Genomic DNA, 18,465 nt, shown 5'->3' on the forward strand with positions numbered 1-18,465 from the left:
ACCAACATGACATGGTTTAACCTCCACAGCCTACCTGAGTCCTGCTGCTGACCATGTCCATCCCTTTCTGAGCACAGTGTAGCATCTTCTGATGGAAACTTCCAGCAGGATGATGCACCATGTCACAAAGCTCACATCATCTCCACCATGACGATGAGTTCACTGTCCTCCAACGGCTCCACAGTCACCAGATCTACATCCAGCAGAGCAGCTTCGTGGTGGAACGGGAGATTCTCATCATGATGTGGTGGAACGGGAGATTCTCATGGTGATGTGGTAGAACGGGAGATTCTCATCATGATGAGGTGGAATGGGAGATTCTCATGGTGATGAGGTGGAACGGGAGATTCTCATCATGATGAGGTGGAACGGGAGATTCTCATCATGATGAGGTGGAATGGGAGATTCTCATGGTGATGAGGTGGAACGGGAGATTCTCATGGTGATGAGGTGGAACGGGAGATTCTCATCGTGATGAGGTGGAACGGGAGATTCTCATGGTGATGAGGTGGAACGCTAGATGGTCATGGTGATGAGGTGGAACGGGAGATTCTCATGGTGATGAGGTGGAACGGGAGATTCTCATGGTGATGAGGTGGAACGGGAGATTCTCATGGTGATGAGGTGGAACGGGAGATTCTCATGGTGATGAGGTGGAACGGGAGATTCTCATGGTGATGAGGTGGAACGGGAGATTCTCATGGTGATGAGGTGGAACGGGAGATTCTCATCATGATGAAGTGGAACGGGAGATTCTCATGGTGATGAGGTGGAACGGGAGATTCTCATGGTGATGAGGTGGAACGGGAGATTCTCATGGTGATGAGGTGGAACGGGAGATTCTCATGGTGATGAGGTGGAACGGGAGATTCTCATGGTGATGAGGTGGAACGGGAGATTCTCATCATGATGAGGTGGAATGGGAGATTCTCATGGTGATGAGGTGGAACGGGAGATTCTCATGGTGATGAGGTGGAACGGGAGATTCTCATGGTGATGAGGTGGAACGGGAGATTCTCATGGTGATGAGGTGGAACGGGAGATTCTCATCATGATGAAGTGGAACGGGAGATTCTCATGGTGATGAGGTGGAACGGGAGATTCTCATGGTGATGAGGTGGAACAGGAGATTCTCATGGTGATGAGGTGGAACGGGAGATTCTCATGGTGATGAGGTGGAACGGGAGATTCTCATGGTGATGAGGTGGAACGGGAGATTCTCATCATGATGAGGTGGAATGGGAGATTCTCATGGTGATGAGGTGGAACGGGAGATTCTCATGGTGATGAGGTGGAACGGGAGATTCTCATGGTGATGAGGTGGAACGGGAGATTCTCATGGTGATGAGGTGGAACGGGAGATTCTCATCATGATGAAGTGGAACGGGAGATTCTCATGGTGATGAGGTGGAACGGGAGATTCTCATGGTGATGAGGTGGAACGGGAGATTCTCATGGTGATGAGGTGGAACAGGAGATTCTCATCATGATGAGGTGGAATGGGAGATTCTCATCATGATGAGGTGGAACGGGAGATTCTCATGGTGATGAGGTGGAACGGGAGATTCTCATGGTGATGAGGTGGAACAGGAGATTCTCATCATGATGAGGTGGAACGGGAGATTCTCATGGTGATGAGGTGGAACGGGAGATTCTCATGGTGATGAGGTGGAACGGGAGATTCTCATGGTGATGAGGTGGAACGGGAGATTCTCATGATGGATCTGCAGCAACTGTGTGATTCTATCATTTCAACAAGAAGCAGAGTCTCTGAGGAATGTTTGCACCTTGTTGAATCTATTGAAGCAATATCTAAGACTGTTCTGAAGGCAAAAGGAAGTCCAAGCAGGTACTGCCAAGCTGGACCTTACGCTCAGGAGCCGCGGAAACAATACAGTGTTGAATTCTTAATTTTGTTCTTTAAATTTGTAGTTTCACAACAAATGAAATGTAAGCCTCTGACATGTTCCCTTCTCTCACAACAAGAGTGCATTGAAGTCATTTCTGAATGATCTTCAGTTGTCACATCATCTGTCGTGTTGACAAAACTGAGACTTCCTGACAACAAGGTTTTTTTTTCATCACTCTCATTTCTTTTCCCTCATTTAACCTTGAAAATTAAAACTATTCGGGGCGGTGTAGGAACTCTGTAAGATGTGTGTTCATTTGTTTACTTTAATTTTTCATTTTATATATCATTACATAAAACACGCTTGTGTGAAAAACATAAAGAAAAAGTCCAGTCATGGTATTTACAAGAGATAATATAGTAGAAATGACTAAAATGCATAATCATCTCAGTAATCACAATGAAAGCCTTATTCTACAGGCTTTATATGAGTAAAAACAAAGGAATGTATGTTAAAGACATAAACTGTACATTGTGTAGGAGACCAGCGGAGGGACTCTTTTTCCTGTTTTTCCACCTATCAGACATGAGAAGTCTGGGCAAAATTGATTTGTTTTGCTCCCAAAAGCTGTGCTTGAGACTCGTGTCTTACAACAATCCGTGCAGCAGACAATGCGGCGAGCTGGAAACGTCTCTGCGCAGGGCAGGCCATCTGGGCTTCACATCCCATGTAAAGTATCTGGCTTTTAGAGGGGGATGTTATTTTTATCTCAGTTTTCCACTGGAAAATCTCAGGAGAGTGTTTGCTGTAGATGGAAGTGATGTATGATGTTCCCCTTTTTCTTTTATTTCTTCTTTTTTTTCCTTTTAAATTGCATCTCTCAGACAGATCTGGGCTCAGAGTGCTGATGGATTCTGCAGCACTGGAAATCTTCATTCCCCATGTCAGCCAGGGAAAAGCACGCGCCTACCCAACTAACTCAATCACCTAACATCACACTACTTCCAGGTTGTCACTACCGGCAGGCGTGTTCGGAGGAGGGCCAGCTTATTGTTCTGTCACTCATGCAGGGGATTGATGTCAGCCCCTTGTGTGAATATTCCTCCCAGCACTATTACTTCCTCTCTTCTTCCTCATACCTCATATGCAACGATCTTCTCACGGCTGGAACCCGGAAGAACTGGATCCCAGTACACCTCAATCTCAGAAGCTGATGCAGCGTGAGCCCAGACCCTGGATGGCGCTTCAGAGGGTTCTACAGAAAATAGATAATGCAGAGTTATAATTAAGCATGAAAGCGTTTATCTTTAGGAATGAAAATCACTGTTTCTGTTTGCAGGATAAAAGCACCTTCCTCTGCAGAAAACACTGTGACAACTCGGCTGAAGGGCCCCTCTCCCATTCTGTTGTACACTCCCACAGTCACTTCAAACTGGCTCAGGGGTGCGATGCTGTCGTTCCTGTAGACATATCTGGATGCATCAGGTGAAGCCAGGACTGTTTGGATCCACGTAGTGCTGCCAAGTGGGCGGAAAGCCACGACGTAGCCAAAGTCCTCTCCGCCCTGCTGTTCCTCTGGAACTGTCTAAGACAGGATCAGAAAACGCAGAAGCTGAATTCCAGAACTCTACACCACAAAATCAGGATTCATCTTTCACCCTCATGTTGGAAATAAACAAAACACAAAATAATTTACAGTTTTAATGTTAAGGAAATAAAACCGTGGATCAACTTCAACATCCAACAATCTAATTCATTACAGGCTTCGAAATTGATTAATCTCAATAACTCAGATTTCAATTGCATAACTATATTTGCCCAAAAAGCTAGTTTTATTTTTTTAATTTAGTGAATGATTAAATCAACTAAAAGAAAAATAAAATCAATATTATAAACTCAGCCTAAAAATATATTTAATTTCTTTTCTATTGAAAACTGTAGAAAAAATTAGACAATATTACTGAAGAAATAAAATGTTATTTTAAGTCTTAAATGACATCAGGTTGAGTACTGATGCTGATCAGGTATCAGTCCTGGTTCAGCTGGATCTCAGTGTGACACAGATCACAGGATCCTGTTTTCTGGAAAACGGGCTTGGACTTTCCGGAGCGGTTCATATCCGGTTCAAGTCCCGTTTGGAAGGCTGGAGTTGTGGATCTGAGGGAGTGGACATGACTTGTGGAGTACTTCAGGGGTCAGTCCCTTTGGGTCATATATTACCGACCTCTAACACTGATTGTCAGAGTTATGCAGACGATACACAGCTGTGTGTGTGTTTGTCACCAGACAACACTGACTGTGTCGGTGTTTGACGCAAATAAACACCTGGATGAAAGATCATTTCCGACAATTAAATTATTTTGTTTGGAAGCAACTCTGAGTTGGAAAACACCTGGAGACTCGGACTCCTGAAACCACCAACCAGGTCTGGAAAAAACCTGTTGATGGACTCAGATCAGGCTTTCAGCATCAAAACTTCACTAAGAAGCTTTTTACCAGTAAGACCAGTAGAAACAGCTTTCATCTCCAGTAGACTGGATTACAGGAATGGTCTTTTGACAGGACTTCCCAGTAAAACCAGTAGACTGGATTCATGGAACGGTTTTTTAACAGGACTTCCCAGTAAAACCAGTAGACTGGATTACTGGAACGGTCTTTTAACAAGACTTCCCAGTAAAACCAGTAGACTGGATTACTGGAACGGTCTTTTAACAAAACTTCCCAGTAAAACCAGTAGACTGGATTACTGGAATGGTCTTTTAACAAAACTTCCCAGTAAAACCAGTAGACTGGATTACTGGAATGGTCTTTTGACAGGACTTCCCAGTAAAACCAGTAGACTGGATTACTGGAACGGTCTTTTAACAAGACTTCCCAGTAAAACCAGTAGACTGGATTACTGGAACGGTCTTTTAACAAGACTTCCCAGTAAAACCAGTAGACTGGATTACTGGAACGGTCTTTTAACAAAACTTCCCAGTAAAACCAGTAGACTGGATTACTGGAACGGTCTTTTAACAAAACTTCCCAGTAAAACCAGTAGACTGGATTACTGGAACGGTCTTTTAACAAAACTTCCCAGTAAAACCAGTAGACTGGATTACTGGAACGGTCTTTTAACAAGACTTCCCAGTAAAACCAGTAGACTGGATTACTGGAACGGTCTTTTAACAAGACTTCCCAGTAAAACCAGTAGACTGGATTACTGGAACGGTCTTTTAACAAAACTTCCCAGTAAAACCAGTAGACTGGATTACTGGAACGGTCTTTTAACAAGACTTCCCAGTAAAACCAGTAGACTGGATTACTGGAACGGTCTTTTAACAAGACTTCCCAGTAAAACCAGTAGACTGGATTACTGGAACGGTCTTTTAACAAAACTTCCCAGTAAAACCAGTAGACTGGATTACTGGAACGGTCTTTTAACAAAACTTCCCAGTAAAACCAGTAGACTGGATTACTGGAACGGTCTTTTAACAAGACTTCCCAGTAAAACCAGTAGACTGGATTACTGGAACGGTCTTTTAACAAAACTTCCCAGTAAAACCAGTAGACTGGATTACTGGAACGGTCTTTTAACAAAACTTCCCAGTAAAACCAGTAGACTGGATTACTGGAATGGTCTTTTGACAGGACTTCCCAGTAAAACCAGTAGACTGGATTACTGGAACGGTCTTTTGACAGGACTTCCCAGTAAAACCAGTAGACTGGATTACTGGAATGGTCTTTTAACAGGACTTCCCAGTAAAACCAGTAGACTGGATTACTGGAATGGTCTTTTAACAGGACTTCCCAGTAAAACCAGTAGACTGGATTACTGGAATGGTCTTTTAACAGCACTTCCCAGTAAAACCAGTAGACTGGATTACTGGAACGGTCTTTTAACAAAACTTCCCAGTAAAACCAGTAGACTGGATTACTGGAATGGTCTTTTAACAAAACTTCCCAGTAAAACCAGTAGACTGGATTACTGGAATGGTCTTTTGACAGGACTTCCCAGTAAAACCAGTAGACTGGATTACTGGAATGGTCTTTTAACAGGACTTCCCAGTAAAACCAGTAGACTGGATTACTGGAATGGTCTTTTAACAGGACTTCCCAGTAAAACCAGTAGACTGGATTACTGGAACGGTCTTTTAACAAAACTTCCCAGTAAAACCAGTAGACTGGATTACTGGAACGGTCTTTTAACAAAACTTCCCAGTAAAACCAGTAGACTGGATTACTGGAACGGTCTTTTAACAAAACTTCCCAGTAAAACCAGTAGACTGGATTACTGGAACGGTCTTTTAACAAAACTTCCCAGTAAAACCAGTAGACTGGATTACTGGAATGGTCTTTTAACAGGAATTCCATAAAAAAGCATTGAACATCTGCAGCTCATCCAGATGCTGCTGGAGCTTTAACTGGGACTAAGAGATCTGAACACGTCACACCAGTTTAGCCTCTTTGCTCTGGTTCCCAGTTTTTTTTATAATGGTTTCCAGTAATGGAACAAAAGAAAAGAAACAAACAGTGCAGGGGTCCACAGTACCATTAAGTCGGACTAGATTTTCTTACTGGTTGCACTGGTGTGCCAAATGAGTTGACCTAAGCCGAGTTGGGCCAGTTGGTCCGTCCACACAACAAATATTCACAAATCCAAGAGCAAAGATACGAACAATTCTCTGGTCTATAAACATGTTGATGAATCTGAGAGTTTTCATAAAAAAAAATCTTTTTAAGAAAAACTTCAGAACAAATTTAAGAAGTTTAGTGAGAAGATCTGATGGCCAGTTCTGTCGAACACAGCAGCAGATCTGCACCAGAATGGCTGAAAAAAGAGACCTTTGCAGAGTAACGTGGTGATATTTATCTTGTGCTTTATTCAGGATTATTTTTTATTTGTAAAATATTAGGAGTAAAAAAGGGTGCAGTTTGTTTCTCATAACTGTACTTCCAACAGTTTCACCAACACAGCATATTTCAGCACAAACTTGTTACCTTCCACACATCCAGATTTTGCTCTGTTTCTTTATTAAGTTACAGACCGCGGGGAGTCAGCAGGCAGCACAGCAGAAAAGCTGCACCTTTAATTAAAAGCTCTTCCACTGAAGCCAGGCCACAGCAGACGCAGCCAGAGTTCCGTTCTCTTCACAGGAAGGATGCTTTATCACAATGGCTGCTCAGTCAACAATCCTCCACTTACCTCCCACATAATTACGAGTTCTCCCCGAACTCCCCCACCGCCGCTCACATTAACGGGTGCAACCTTGGGAGCTGAAAAGAAACAAAGGGAAGGTAGAGAGAGACAGATGCAGGTGCTGACGATTCTGTTACGCCATCCAGCTTTCAATTAGGAGAACACAAAACAAGTTAATCACACAGAGGAGGCATTCGGCTTGTTTCTGACAGCGGCATTACCCCGTTGGAGGGCGCCGTCGCTAGTCGAGCACCGCATGTCGGTCCCATGTGGGGCACAACGGGATACACGTTCCCTCTGGTTCAACCAGCGGGATGGAACTACTCAACCGAGCAGCTCAAAGAAAACTGCCTGATGGCATGCCCTCAAACGTCGCTTCTTCTGCATCTATTCATTCATTCTCCCAAGTTCCAGAGGACCACTGTGTCTGTCCTCTTACCCTACATGTGGCATTGTAAACAAAGCACCAGCTTGGAAACAACAACACAACACGGAGCAGTGATGAAAAGTAAAACTAATCAGACAGTTGAGTTTTTCCTTCAAAGTGGGAAGCGAGAAGCTGGGAGGATACCTGCAGCTTTGGTTCGGGTCTGCGCAGACGGTGGGCTGGGTTCCCCAACGCCAACGCCGTTGATTGCCACCACCCTGAATTCATAGTCCACCCAGGGGTTCAAATCTCTCACTGTTGCTTGCATCATCTGTCCAGGCACAGAATCAGGAACTAGGATTAAAGAAGAAGAAGGGAATTTATGGCATGTGATGATGTAAATAACCAGAATAAAGCAGCTGTTACAGGAGGTCATTTCAGAGGGAAGAGATGGCCAAACAGCCTGAAATCACCAGCTATTAGCTTACTGACTTCAGCAAGTTGAAAAAGGATTGGCTCAGATGAAGGACTTTAGATGCCCAGCCTTGAGCTGCTCCTCAGATCTGTATTTCTGTTTCCAAACTCTCAGACCTTGCTGTCATGTTTTAGGTGGTTTGGATCTACAGTTTTCCAGACTTTATGAATGTCTTCAAATGTCTGTTTTTGGCTGCTTTTCAGTCCGGTTGTTGTTCCTGACGAGATCAGCTTAAAGCTGGAAGCTGGGAATTAAACCAAGCAGCTTCTTCTGACTGGTTCTCTTCTTCTTTTGTAGGTTTGTAGGTTAATTATTCACATTAAAGCTGTCACTCATTCATCAACCTGCAGTTCTTTGTCACATTGACACAGTATTGTAGGAAATACTAATAAAAATGAGTTTTAAATTTTGTAACAACACTTTCTGACAAACGGACTCTATTGGTGAAATATAATTTCCTCTCAGCCATTGTGTCGTCAGGTAAAGTAAACTCAAAAGTTATGAACCACTGAACCAGCGGGGTTAACAGATGAATTAAGTTAAATATAACTGCAGCAACAAGGTGGTTTCTGAAGAACTACTGGCTGTAAACTTACAGGTTGTGTGCAGTGTGTCCCTAAACTGTGTGTAAAGTGGACAAGTGGAGGACAAAACACCGTCAGTCCTAAGAAACTATCCAGAGCAGATGAACGGCATCTGAAGAAACAGGAGAAAATCCAGCGAAGGCCCGACACGGGACCTGAGTGATGCATCTGGACCTTCAGGTGATCCATTTACTGTTAGCCGAAGCTGCTTCTGAAGCGGCGGCTAACTCATGGAAGGGTGGATGGCAAGACGTTAAAGCATGGAAAGGAGGAGAAAAGGCGTGTCACATGACCACAGGTCTGATGGAACGATAAATCTTCACCAGTCGGGACCTCAGCATAAATAAAGCAGAGTGGGATCATGTGGACAGAGATTGAAACAAACTTTGAACATGGCTTCGTGAACCTTTCACCAGGATTGAGACCATGTTCAGGAATGAAATATTCATTTTGAAAAATTCACATCGCAAAGTTTTTACCTCATAGACTCTCATAAATAAACTTTTCCAAATATTCTCTTGTTTCATTGGCAATTTATAAAGACATGAACGCTAGCTCAAGACTTTCACGCGGTTGTGTATGAGAGTCTTTTCCTCAGGTGTTCACCTGTCCTCACAGTCTGCCAGCCAATAGAGAATGGGGTTCTGGCCTGCAGCATGTACATCGTGATGGGACTGTGGTTGTCAGAGCCCGAGCCCCAGGACAGCTGCACAGTGGTGTCGGTGATGTCGGTCACCAGCGGGCTCTCCGGGGCCCCGGGAGGTCCTGCATCAGAGACAAAGAAACAAAAGAGGACGCTGGAATTAGCTTCATGGCACAACAACAGTCAGTAGAAACGAGGTTATTTTAATTTAGCTCCTTGTAGTGCAGCGCTCTGCCACAGGTAGTCTGTGATTCAGAACTCCAGTTCTGTTGGGAGCCTCATCAATACTGAATAAAACAGTTGAAACACCAGGGGGCCTGAAAAGCAGGACACAAAGAGCTGGAGCAGGAACGTGCTTGTTGTGTAAGCTTGTGTACGATGCAACTTTCAGCTACATCTGTGTATCACTGCAAACAGCGCAGGCATGCTGCCGGCAAAATGTTTCATGCTGGAGGTCGCCACTAGGGGGCAGTACACCGCACCAGGACTCTGAAACATCGACAAAAGGTCAACCTGCTAGTGATGCTGCATGTCCGTGGCTTTTCCGTTAAAACAGTCTGATGTGAACTCTTCATGTTTGTTATTTATAAAAAGGTAAAGACGGTTCTCAACCATCTGTTAGCTCGCATCAACGCTTTCGGCCGACATGCTAATGCACCCTGAAAACACATGGGCACCATGATACGGTTCCATATGTCCCAGGAAGAAAAAGAGACTTTATTATCTTCTCTCCTTGAGTGGAGGTGGGTGAAAGTAAAAGCGGAGGGAAGATGTTGCCTGGTGAAACAGGACGGAGATGGAGGACTGCAGCTGGACTCAAAACGATCAACAACAACTGCAACAAGCAGCTGGAGGTGTGAGTTCAAAGAACTGGGGGTGGACGGATAGACTGATCAGAAAGCAGGCAAAGGGGCGCCACACCCAGACTAAAGTACCAGAGAGGGGATCTAAAGAGAGGAAAACAGGAAGGAACTGTGTGAACATGACGTGAGCTGCAGTTGGCTCATCAGCGGTATCACCTCACTGACATGAGCAGTCGCCAGAGAGGAACTTCACCTCCCTTCATTCTCAGGTGCTATGTTCCAGGAAATGAGTGTTTTACATCCTGCAGTGTTTATTGGGTCTTAAAATGAAACAGAAGCAACCTCGCATCAACACGACATCCCTATTTGACAAAATGATGGCAACCTGCAGAAGTGTGATGTAGCGGCTGGTGAAACAGCTACAACACCACCTGTGTGTGATTATTTCTGTCTGATGTGGTCAGCGTCTCTCCCCATGAGCCAACACAGCATTTCACCAGGATTCTGAACCACTGCAACACCTTCATGTTCCAGCCGCTCTGCTGGAGATCTGCTGCTGTGTCTGGGGCCTTTGTCCTGTTCTTCTCCATGCTTTAGGTGTGGTGTCAGGCGTCCTGTCCGGCAGCAGAACGATGGACCACCTGCTGCGTTCTGATGAGCAAGTTTGCTTTGTCAAGAAGAGATTTATAGATAAAAAAAGATCCATTTGATAATCTGACTTATTGTTTATATTAAATACTTCCACTGACCCTAACCCCTCACTGGCAGCCCCCCCTCCCTGCCATCCTACCCATCTGCTTAATGCGTGCATGCTGTCCAGATCTGGAGGCTGCAGAAAAGTCCCGATCATCATCACACCACCAGCAGCTGGTAGGAAACGTCTGCACTCATTTCTTTCTTTATTACGATGAAACCTTTTCTCTTCTGATTCTTATGAACAAAGAACATAGTTTCATAAGAATTTTTGTTCTTTTCCATGCAACACGTATGAATAATGAACGGTGTGACCTTGGGCTGAACCGACTGGGACGTCTCCACCCGGGAGGACTGGCAGCTGTTTAAATCTTTCCTGAGAAGGACGGACTGTTTGTAAATCACCTTTCCAGCTGGATGGACAGCAACAGCTGCTGCTCTATGTTTGTACATGTCTTTCTTCCTCTGCATTACGTTAACAAACAATCCAGGAGCTGTTTTTACAGAGATCCTCGTACTGATCACTGATTAATGAAATGCACGTGAGGATCCCCTCTGATGGCATCAGGCTGTGCTTGATTTTTGACTCTATTTATTTTTGCATAATGGTTTAACTTTTGTTAAATAAATAACTGTATGGTGTAACACAGAGGTCTGTTCTGCAGACATCGTGTGTTTCCCTGCTGACTGTGTTTAATGAGCCAGTAGGAGCTGAGTTTGTACATTTATTATCTACGTTTTTCTATTTCTGTTATTAATCTGTTAAGATTTAATATTGTTTGTTGTTTGACAAACCTAAAACACACAACATATATTTATATTAGGGGTGGGAAAATTTAATCAAAAATTGGGATTTTTTGCTTCACAATTTTGAAATCAATTTTTTTTTCAAATAACTAAAAATAATCCATGATGAAATTTGGTTATTTTTATTGTTGTTATTGATCTTTTTACTCGTCTTCTTGGGCTTGTCTACTTGTCTTCTATTACAGCAGCAGAATGATGGTCTGGTTACTGTATTGTTTTTTTCTCATTGAAATCAAGAAAAATGACGAGCAAAAAAAAAAGTTTTATATATTTTTTTTTGTTTTAATCTACAAAAATCAGCAATATCAAAGAATTGTGAGAATTGCAATTTAAATCGAATCGGCACCCAAAAAAATCGGAATCGAATCGAGACAAAACTATATTGTCACAGCCCTATACATATATATATATATATATATATATATATATATATATATATATATATATATATATATATATATATGTATATATATATATATATATATATACATATATATATATATATATATATATATATATATATATATATGTATAGTATTCACCAACAGACTCATATCTGAGAGTTGCCGCCTCGTTTTAAAGAAAATCCCTTTTAGAAACGTTTTCCTGAACAACAAGCCACGAGACATTCCAGCTACAAGAAGACAAATAGTTACAGTGAGGAGGAGCAGACGTACCTCTGACTATTAAGTCTGCTGCTGCTGAAACTGTGTCAACTTCAGTGTGGACCATACACACATACTTCCCAGAATGCTTCAGCTGGATGTTCCTCACCATCAGGTCACCTGCAAATCCCTGAGATACACACACAGACACATAAAGGTCCATACACATGTCTGTGTGTATACACCATTATAGTCAGTCAAATGTACATCCTCCACACACACACTAGCAACATTTAAGCCAGTAAGAGACAAGGGTAAAGCGTGTCCTTTAAATGGGAAGGTCCCGAGACATCCAGCCAGAGAGGCAGCCATAGATGAGACGTCAGCAGCAGCATCCATCGAGGTGACAGACTGGGCAACGTCTCCACACCTGAACTTAAATGGGGTGTAACAAGGTGTCTAACCTCCACCTGCACTGGGATGGGATGGTGGAGGACTGGGAGGAGATCCCAGTAACAACCTGTGCAGCTCTGGTGAAGCCCATGGCCAGGAGGATGAAGCTGCGCTGGATTGCAGCCGTGTCCAAGCTAAATATTGGTCCACCGGGCACAATGCAGACAGTCCACTGCGAAGTGTGTTGACTTGTGTTGCCAGCTACTTATACACACATGTTTGTGTTGAGTAATTAGATAAATCCAGATCTATACAGGCTGTACGCTGACGACTAGCAGACACGTCCACATTTCATGTCTGTGGGGTTGTCGAGTCATAAAGTACAGAAAAACAGAAAGTTGGGATGAAAATACTCAGAATCACCTAGTTTCTCCACACACACACACACACACATACACACACATTCAGAATTCATCAGCAAGCAGCTGGAACAGAAAAGTCTGACAGAGTAGACAAATTCAGTTCTACAGTGAGGTTACGTAGACATAACTGCCATAGAGCTGCTTTCTGCGGGTGTCTCTGCTGTGTTTAACTCATCCTGTCAGCTCAGATCAATGACTGGCTGGAACCTCCAAAGATGCACTTTATGCAGCGTAAACACACACACACCTCTACAAACATGGATTTAAAAGTGTTTTCCTTCCAGCAACGTGCAGCAACACCCCTCCATGTTTTAAACATGTAAAATAAACAACAAATGAAAGAATTGTTTTCTTCTTTTTCCAGCTGAAATGCCAGGTTTGTGTCGGAGTCCATGGAGTCTGGTGCACGCAGCTGGAGGGGAGATTATTCTGCCGCTTCTTTGTTCGGGGTTAAACTGTATGTTAGCTCAAACATCCAGACCAGATGATCAGGAGAAACGTCCCCATGTGTCCGGGTTTTATCCTCAGACTGGCTTCTCTTCAGGAATGCTGATGTTTGACACGTGAGCTACAGGAGCGAGACAACACCTCCGCAGTGCCGTCGCCTTCTCTCACTGTTAGTTTAATTCATACCTACAGGAAGAAAGTCTCACTGTAGGAAACCTGTGTTTGCTCTCTGGTACAGAACGACATGAAAACACTGAAGTCAGTGAATGAGAGCATAAAGAAGGAGACGGTGAGCATCGCGTCCATAAAGACAGTTTCACATCATTCCAGCTGTAAATCCCTTCAATCTGGGAAAAAGGTTTGGAACTGTGTGAATAATGTAAAGCTGAGACTGTCCACTTTCTAAAGCTTACTGTAATCTGTATGCAAAGCAAACAATGTGTGTTAGTAAGTGGAAATATTTGGGATTTTTGCTGGTCTGAGCTCCAGGCCAGGACTTTTGGTGATGTTTCAGTTTTACTATTTGCTCCATAAAAACACTAATTAGTGATTTTAAAAGCTGTGATGAGTAGTTTCCACCTGTTTCCAGTATATTTCCTTAAAATATAAGACTTTCATGTAATTATCATAAAATATTTTCATTTGGCTCCAATTAAAGATATTAAATATTACCTGAAGGGGATGTTTAGACTGTTTTCTTTCACATTAAATATATCATTAGAGTGACTCTGGGTGCAGAACGAAGAAGAAAAGGCTCTTCTCAAAGCACAACTGTTTCACAAAATGCAACAGATGAACACCAATGTTTTGATTTTCCCACCAGTTCTGCCTTCCCATTGGACAGAAGCCACAAACAAAGTACATGTTTTATAAACGTACTTCCCTGTTTATTCCTCAGCAGCAATGAAACATGCTGATTTATGAGCTTCAGGTGTGAATCTCAACCAGGCGACATTTCTCCCATGTCTCACGCAGCTCGGTGCTAACAACAACAATGCGCTAAGACAAGGACGGAACACACACACACACACACACACACACACGCACACACACACGTCAGACTCATCACTGCACATAGGTGACAAAATATCTGCCGTACCCCTCCGATCATCTCAAAGTGCTCCTGCCGACTGAAATCGATGGCTTTGCCGTTGAAAAACCACTTGAAGACGGGGCTCAGGGAGGAGTCGCTGGACACCTCACAGGGCAGCACCAGACTCTGGCCCACTGTGGCGTCTGAACTCAGAGGTGGAGCCGTGATCTTTGTGGGCTCTGCAGCGATACGGGAGATAAAAGACAACTTGTTAGGTCATAAAGCTTAACTTTCCCTGAATGGTGAGACACGTTCTGCTCTATCAGCGTAATTAAGTGGCCTTAAATAACTTCACTCAGGAAGAAAACCCCTGCTATAACTCAGTGATTAATTTTTAACCCCCCTGCACTCACAAGCAGAGAAAAATGACAGGATTCCCTCCATGAAATCATTATTATTTAAAAGAATCCAGATCTAGAAAATGCTACAGGAGCTCCCCTAAAATGAAATGAAAATATTCTCCAGCCAGCGCCGTGGCAGTGGTTTGCCTCCCTCTGCTACATGAGCAATAACTCAGAGCTGACAAAAGCATGGATGAGTTATACGTCTGTCACCAGCCGGCGGGAACATAAAACGGCTTTATATTTCATTATCAATTTCATGCTTCACTTAGTTTTTTTTTTTTCTCCACTAACAGAAGTTTAAACGTTGGGTTGGAAGACAGTAAAACATGAAGCAAACACAGGAATACCTTTCACCACCACGGCCCCAGTGCTGCTGGACGACCCAAACTGGTTTCTGGCCACACATGTGTACCTGCCTTCATCAGGTTTGGTGATGTTGGTGAGGCGCAGAGTCCCGTCCTCCATGACCGTCCGTCTGAAGACAGAACAATCACATGAAGTAGTTTTTGGCTTTTATGTGTTATTTTTTATGTCTACGCAGACAAACAACCCCCCCCCCCCCCCCCCCCCCCCCCTTCCACTGCTTTTCCTTTAGAATGAGGCTTTGAAATATGTTTGGAAATCTATTTGCACGCTTCAGAAGATAGCTGTTATCTTTGCTGAAGCAGAACAGATTTGCTGTGGGGTCAGCATAGTGCACACAGCACAATGGAGTAATGAACACACACAACTGGGTTCACGGTGGGAAGGTGGTAAGAGCAGAAGCAAAGAGGGCGGTTTGAAAGGCCATTTATCCCCAACGATGTGGGATTCACATTCCTGACCGGTGCATCATGGAATTCCACGGATAGAGGATTCCACTTGGATAAATGCGCTGGAGAAAGCGTGGATACAACAACGATTCCCCTGAGGAGTTCCTGACCGTGTTGTTGTGTGAGTAAAGCAGCTACTTTTCCCTTTTTGTCCTGACAGGGGAGAGGAAATGGTGCTGGGAGGTTTCAGTAATGAAACAGAAAACACTGAAAACATGTCACAGTCTTTGGTTCTCTTTCTCCTTCGGTTTAGTTCTTGTTTTATCTTCATATCTACTTGGTTTTGAGTTTAGACTTTGTGTCCTAATGTTTCCCAACAGCTGTCAATAAAACAGCTAAAGTTTCCAGACAAACCCATCAGAAATCGCTTTGCTGCTTGTCGTACTCATCGGCTCGCCGTCAAACGCTCCTGGTGTTGAGAGAAGGCAACTCGGATGTGCGTAACCATCAAGCTCATCTGAATTCCAACAGAAACAGTCGTACAAACGTCTCTGCAAAGCCTTCAGTTATAAAACTATCCAGAACTATTCAAAGCAAAAAGATCTAAAAATGAAAGTGTAAAATCCAAAGCAGATAACTCGTCTTCACTCCCCCGGCTTGGGCCTGGAGTGGTTACTGGACTAGTCTGAAAGCATGTAAACATACGTTTAGATGAGGCTGATTATGTTCCATCGTTATGACCTTTACATTCAATAAATCAAACAGAAATGCGGCAAGCAGTCAGCCAAGGAAAAAAAGAATTTCAAATGGCTCCCAAGAATAAATATGTATTCATTCGGGCCATCTGAGGCCCAGGGAGCATGTCTGACACACGGAACATTGCGCTGATTTATTGACAAAAATATCAACCGCTGAGTGATGGAGGCGCACCGAGAACATGACCTGAGGGACAATGAAGTGCGAAACAAACAGGAACGTGAAGAACTATCTGCATTGTCGACAAATTCCGTTCCAGGCTGGGAGTTTCTATTCTTGTCTAAATGTGCTGCTTCACTTTTCCTCCCTTTTCTCAACAGCTGTCCAATAAAAGAAAGAAAAAAAGATAACTAATCAATTCCACCGGTTATATGGCTGAGAAGTGTTTGGGAACATGCCTGCACATATTGATCAGAGGCAGGGCTGAAAGGCAAGAGGGAGAGGACAATAAAAGCACAGGATTATATCCTTCATGTGACTCCTACAATAAGATGCATGCAAATCAGACCATATGCAGATTAGGTTGTTGAGGTCTGAAATACGGTGACAGACTGCAAACCAGCAGCTGGGTGCCAGATCTTCTGATGTGAATGAAAAGGGTTTGCAAGACCATAGATGCTCATTTCTAATATCACCAAAATAATATTCTTTATTTAGATCTAATATTATCAAACTTTGGCATGAAAATGCATTTTAGTATTGTGAATAAAAGGAAATTTCTACTGAGAAGCGATACAGCAGCACCGTACGAAGGCAGAGGAGAAGGAAGGTGGCAAACTGCAGCCTGTCCAACCCTTTTATATGCCAAGTGTCCTTAAGAAAGGCGTTGGATGCCACACCCCACCTTAGCATGATACTTCCTCATGTGTGACTGGATGTCTGATAGAAAAAAGGTTCCTATTGGACAAGAAGAGCAGATAAAAAGTCATTTCCAGAGAAGTTGGGAAATTTTCTAAAATGAAACAAAAACTTTAAAAGACTCAAGTCCAAAAAAAATCTTTTCATCTTCTTTAGACAGAAAAGTTTTTAATGTAGACATGGGTCACAGTTCTGGAGGGTTTGACAACAGAGAGATTAATACGTGGTGTTAAGGCTGGAGGTCACCCCTAGGGGGCAGCACACAGTAGGTGGACGCTGAATAGTGAAAAGGCTTTTCTGCTGGTCACACAGTATTTCCAGGGCATTTCAGTAAACATCAGCTTACCGAACTGTTGCCGACTGTGACAGGCATGAATGTTTGTCACTGTGCAGCGGGGAGGAAATATCTAGTAGACGCGAACGAGGCGCTCCTCACAACTATCCGAGCCTTCAAGCACATAAGGAGCCAAACAAATGCTAGGAACGTTTTTCAGCCATAATACGTACATGGACGCGTTGCTAACAGCAAGTTTATCCCAGTCCAACGAAGCCAGCTTCCAACAGCAGATGAGCAGCCTAAAGATCTCTGGCAGGAAAAGCTTGATTCAATAACAGTCATATCTGTTTCCAGCCTAAATTTACTGTTAAGATAAATTCCTGATAAGTCTCTAAATTACCTTCAGATGATTTATTAATCTTTCTCTCAGATCAAACTGATAAATCGGTTCATCAATTTAATGTTGGCCTGATCTGAAGCTCTAACTCTCTGATATGAGTCTGATGTTCGGCAGCACAGAAAGTCCTGAAAGTTGCACGATATTGGCCCTGAAGGACCTTGATATGAACATGAAAAGTGTTTTTTGGAAAAATGAATCATGATTAAAAAATAAAACAACACAAACAACCACACACTTGTAGTCCTTACATAAACTGGATGAAGGAAACATGTTTTAAAGCAGTTTACAACAGAAACGCAAATGTTAGGAGCAGTCATCATGGTAAAGTCACACTTGCAGCATGCAGTCATTTGTTATCCAAACCGCTTCGTCTGATTAAGGGTCAGAAGCTGGAGCCTCCCAGCAGCCTTAGGGCGAGGGGCAGGGTACGCCCTGGAGGGACAGGGATGCTGGAACCCCCCAGCAGCCTTGGGGCGAGAGGCAGGGTACGCCCTGGAGGGACAGGGATGCTGGAGCCTCCCAGCAGCCTTAGGGCGAGGGGCAGGGTACGCCCTGGAGGGACAGGGATGCTGGAGCCTCCCAGCAGCCTTAGGGCGAGAGGCAGGGTACGCCCTGGAGGGACAGGGATGCTGGAGCCTCCCAGCAGCCTTAGGGCGAGGGGCAGGGTACGCCCTGGAGGGACAGGGATGCTGGAGCCTCCCAGCAGCCTTGGGG

The 18,465-nt window shown here is 43.7% G+C and overlaps 1 protein-coding gene across 1 annotated transcript in view; it reads right to left on the reverse strand.

Moving 5' to 3' along the window:
* cntn6 (contactin 6) overlaps window positions 1-18,465 on the reverse strand; it is a gene marked incomplete at its 5' end in the record, with an annotated part of 115,118 nt that overhangs the window by 46,150 nt on the left and 50,503 nt on the right. Inside the window, 8 exons of the mRNA XM_079242930.1 lie at window positions 2,990-3,105; window positions 3,201-3,435; window positions 7,039-7,109; window positions 7,604-7,753; window positions 9,065-9,223; window positions 12,082-12,199; window positions 14,371-14,543; window positions 15,056-15,183. Of these exons, the coding sequence (XP_079099056.1) occupies window positions 2,990-3,105; window positions 3,201-3,435; window positions 7,039-7,109; window positions 7,604-7,753; window positions 9,065-9,223; window positions 12,082-12,199; window positions 14,371-14,543; window positions 15,056-15,183 (1,150 nt within the window). The remainder of the gene's footprint in view (window positions 1-2,989; window positions 3,106-3,200; window positions 3,436-7,038; window positions 7,110-7,603; window positions 7,754-9,064; window positions 9,224-12,081; window positions 12,200-14,370; window positions 14,544-15,055; window positions 15,184-18,465) is intronic.

The sequence above is a fragment of the Telmatherina bonti genome (genome assembly GCF_933228915.1).
Source record: "Telmatherina bonti genome assembly, chromosome: 6".
Classification (NCBI taxonomy): domain Eukaryota; kingdom Metazoa; phylum Chordata; class Actinopteri; order Atheriniformes; family Telmatherinidae; genus Telmatherina; species Telmatherina bonti.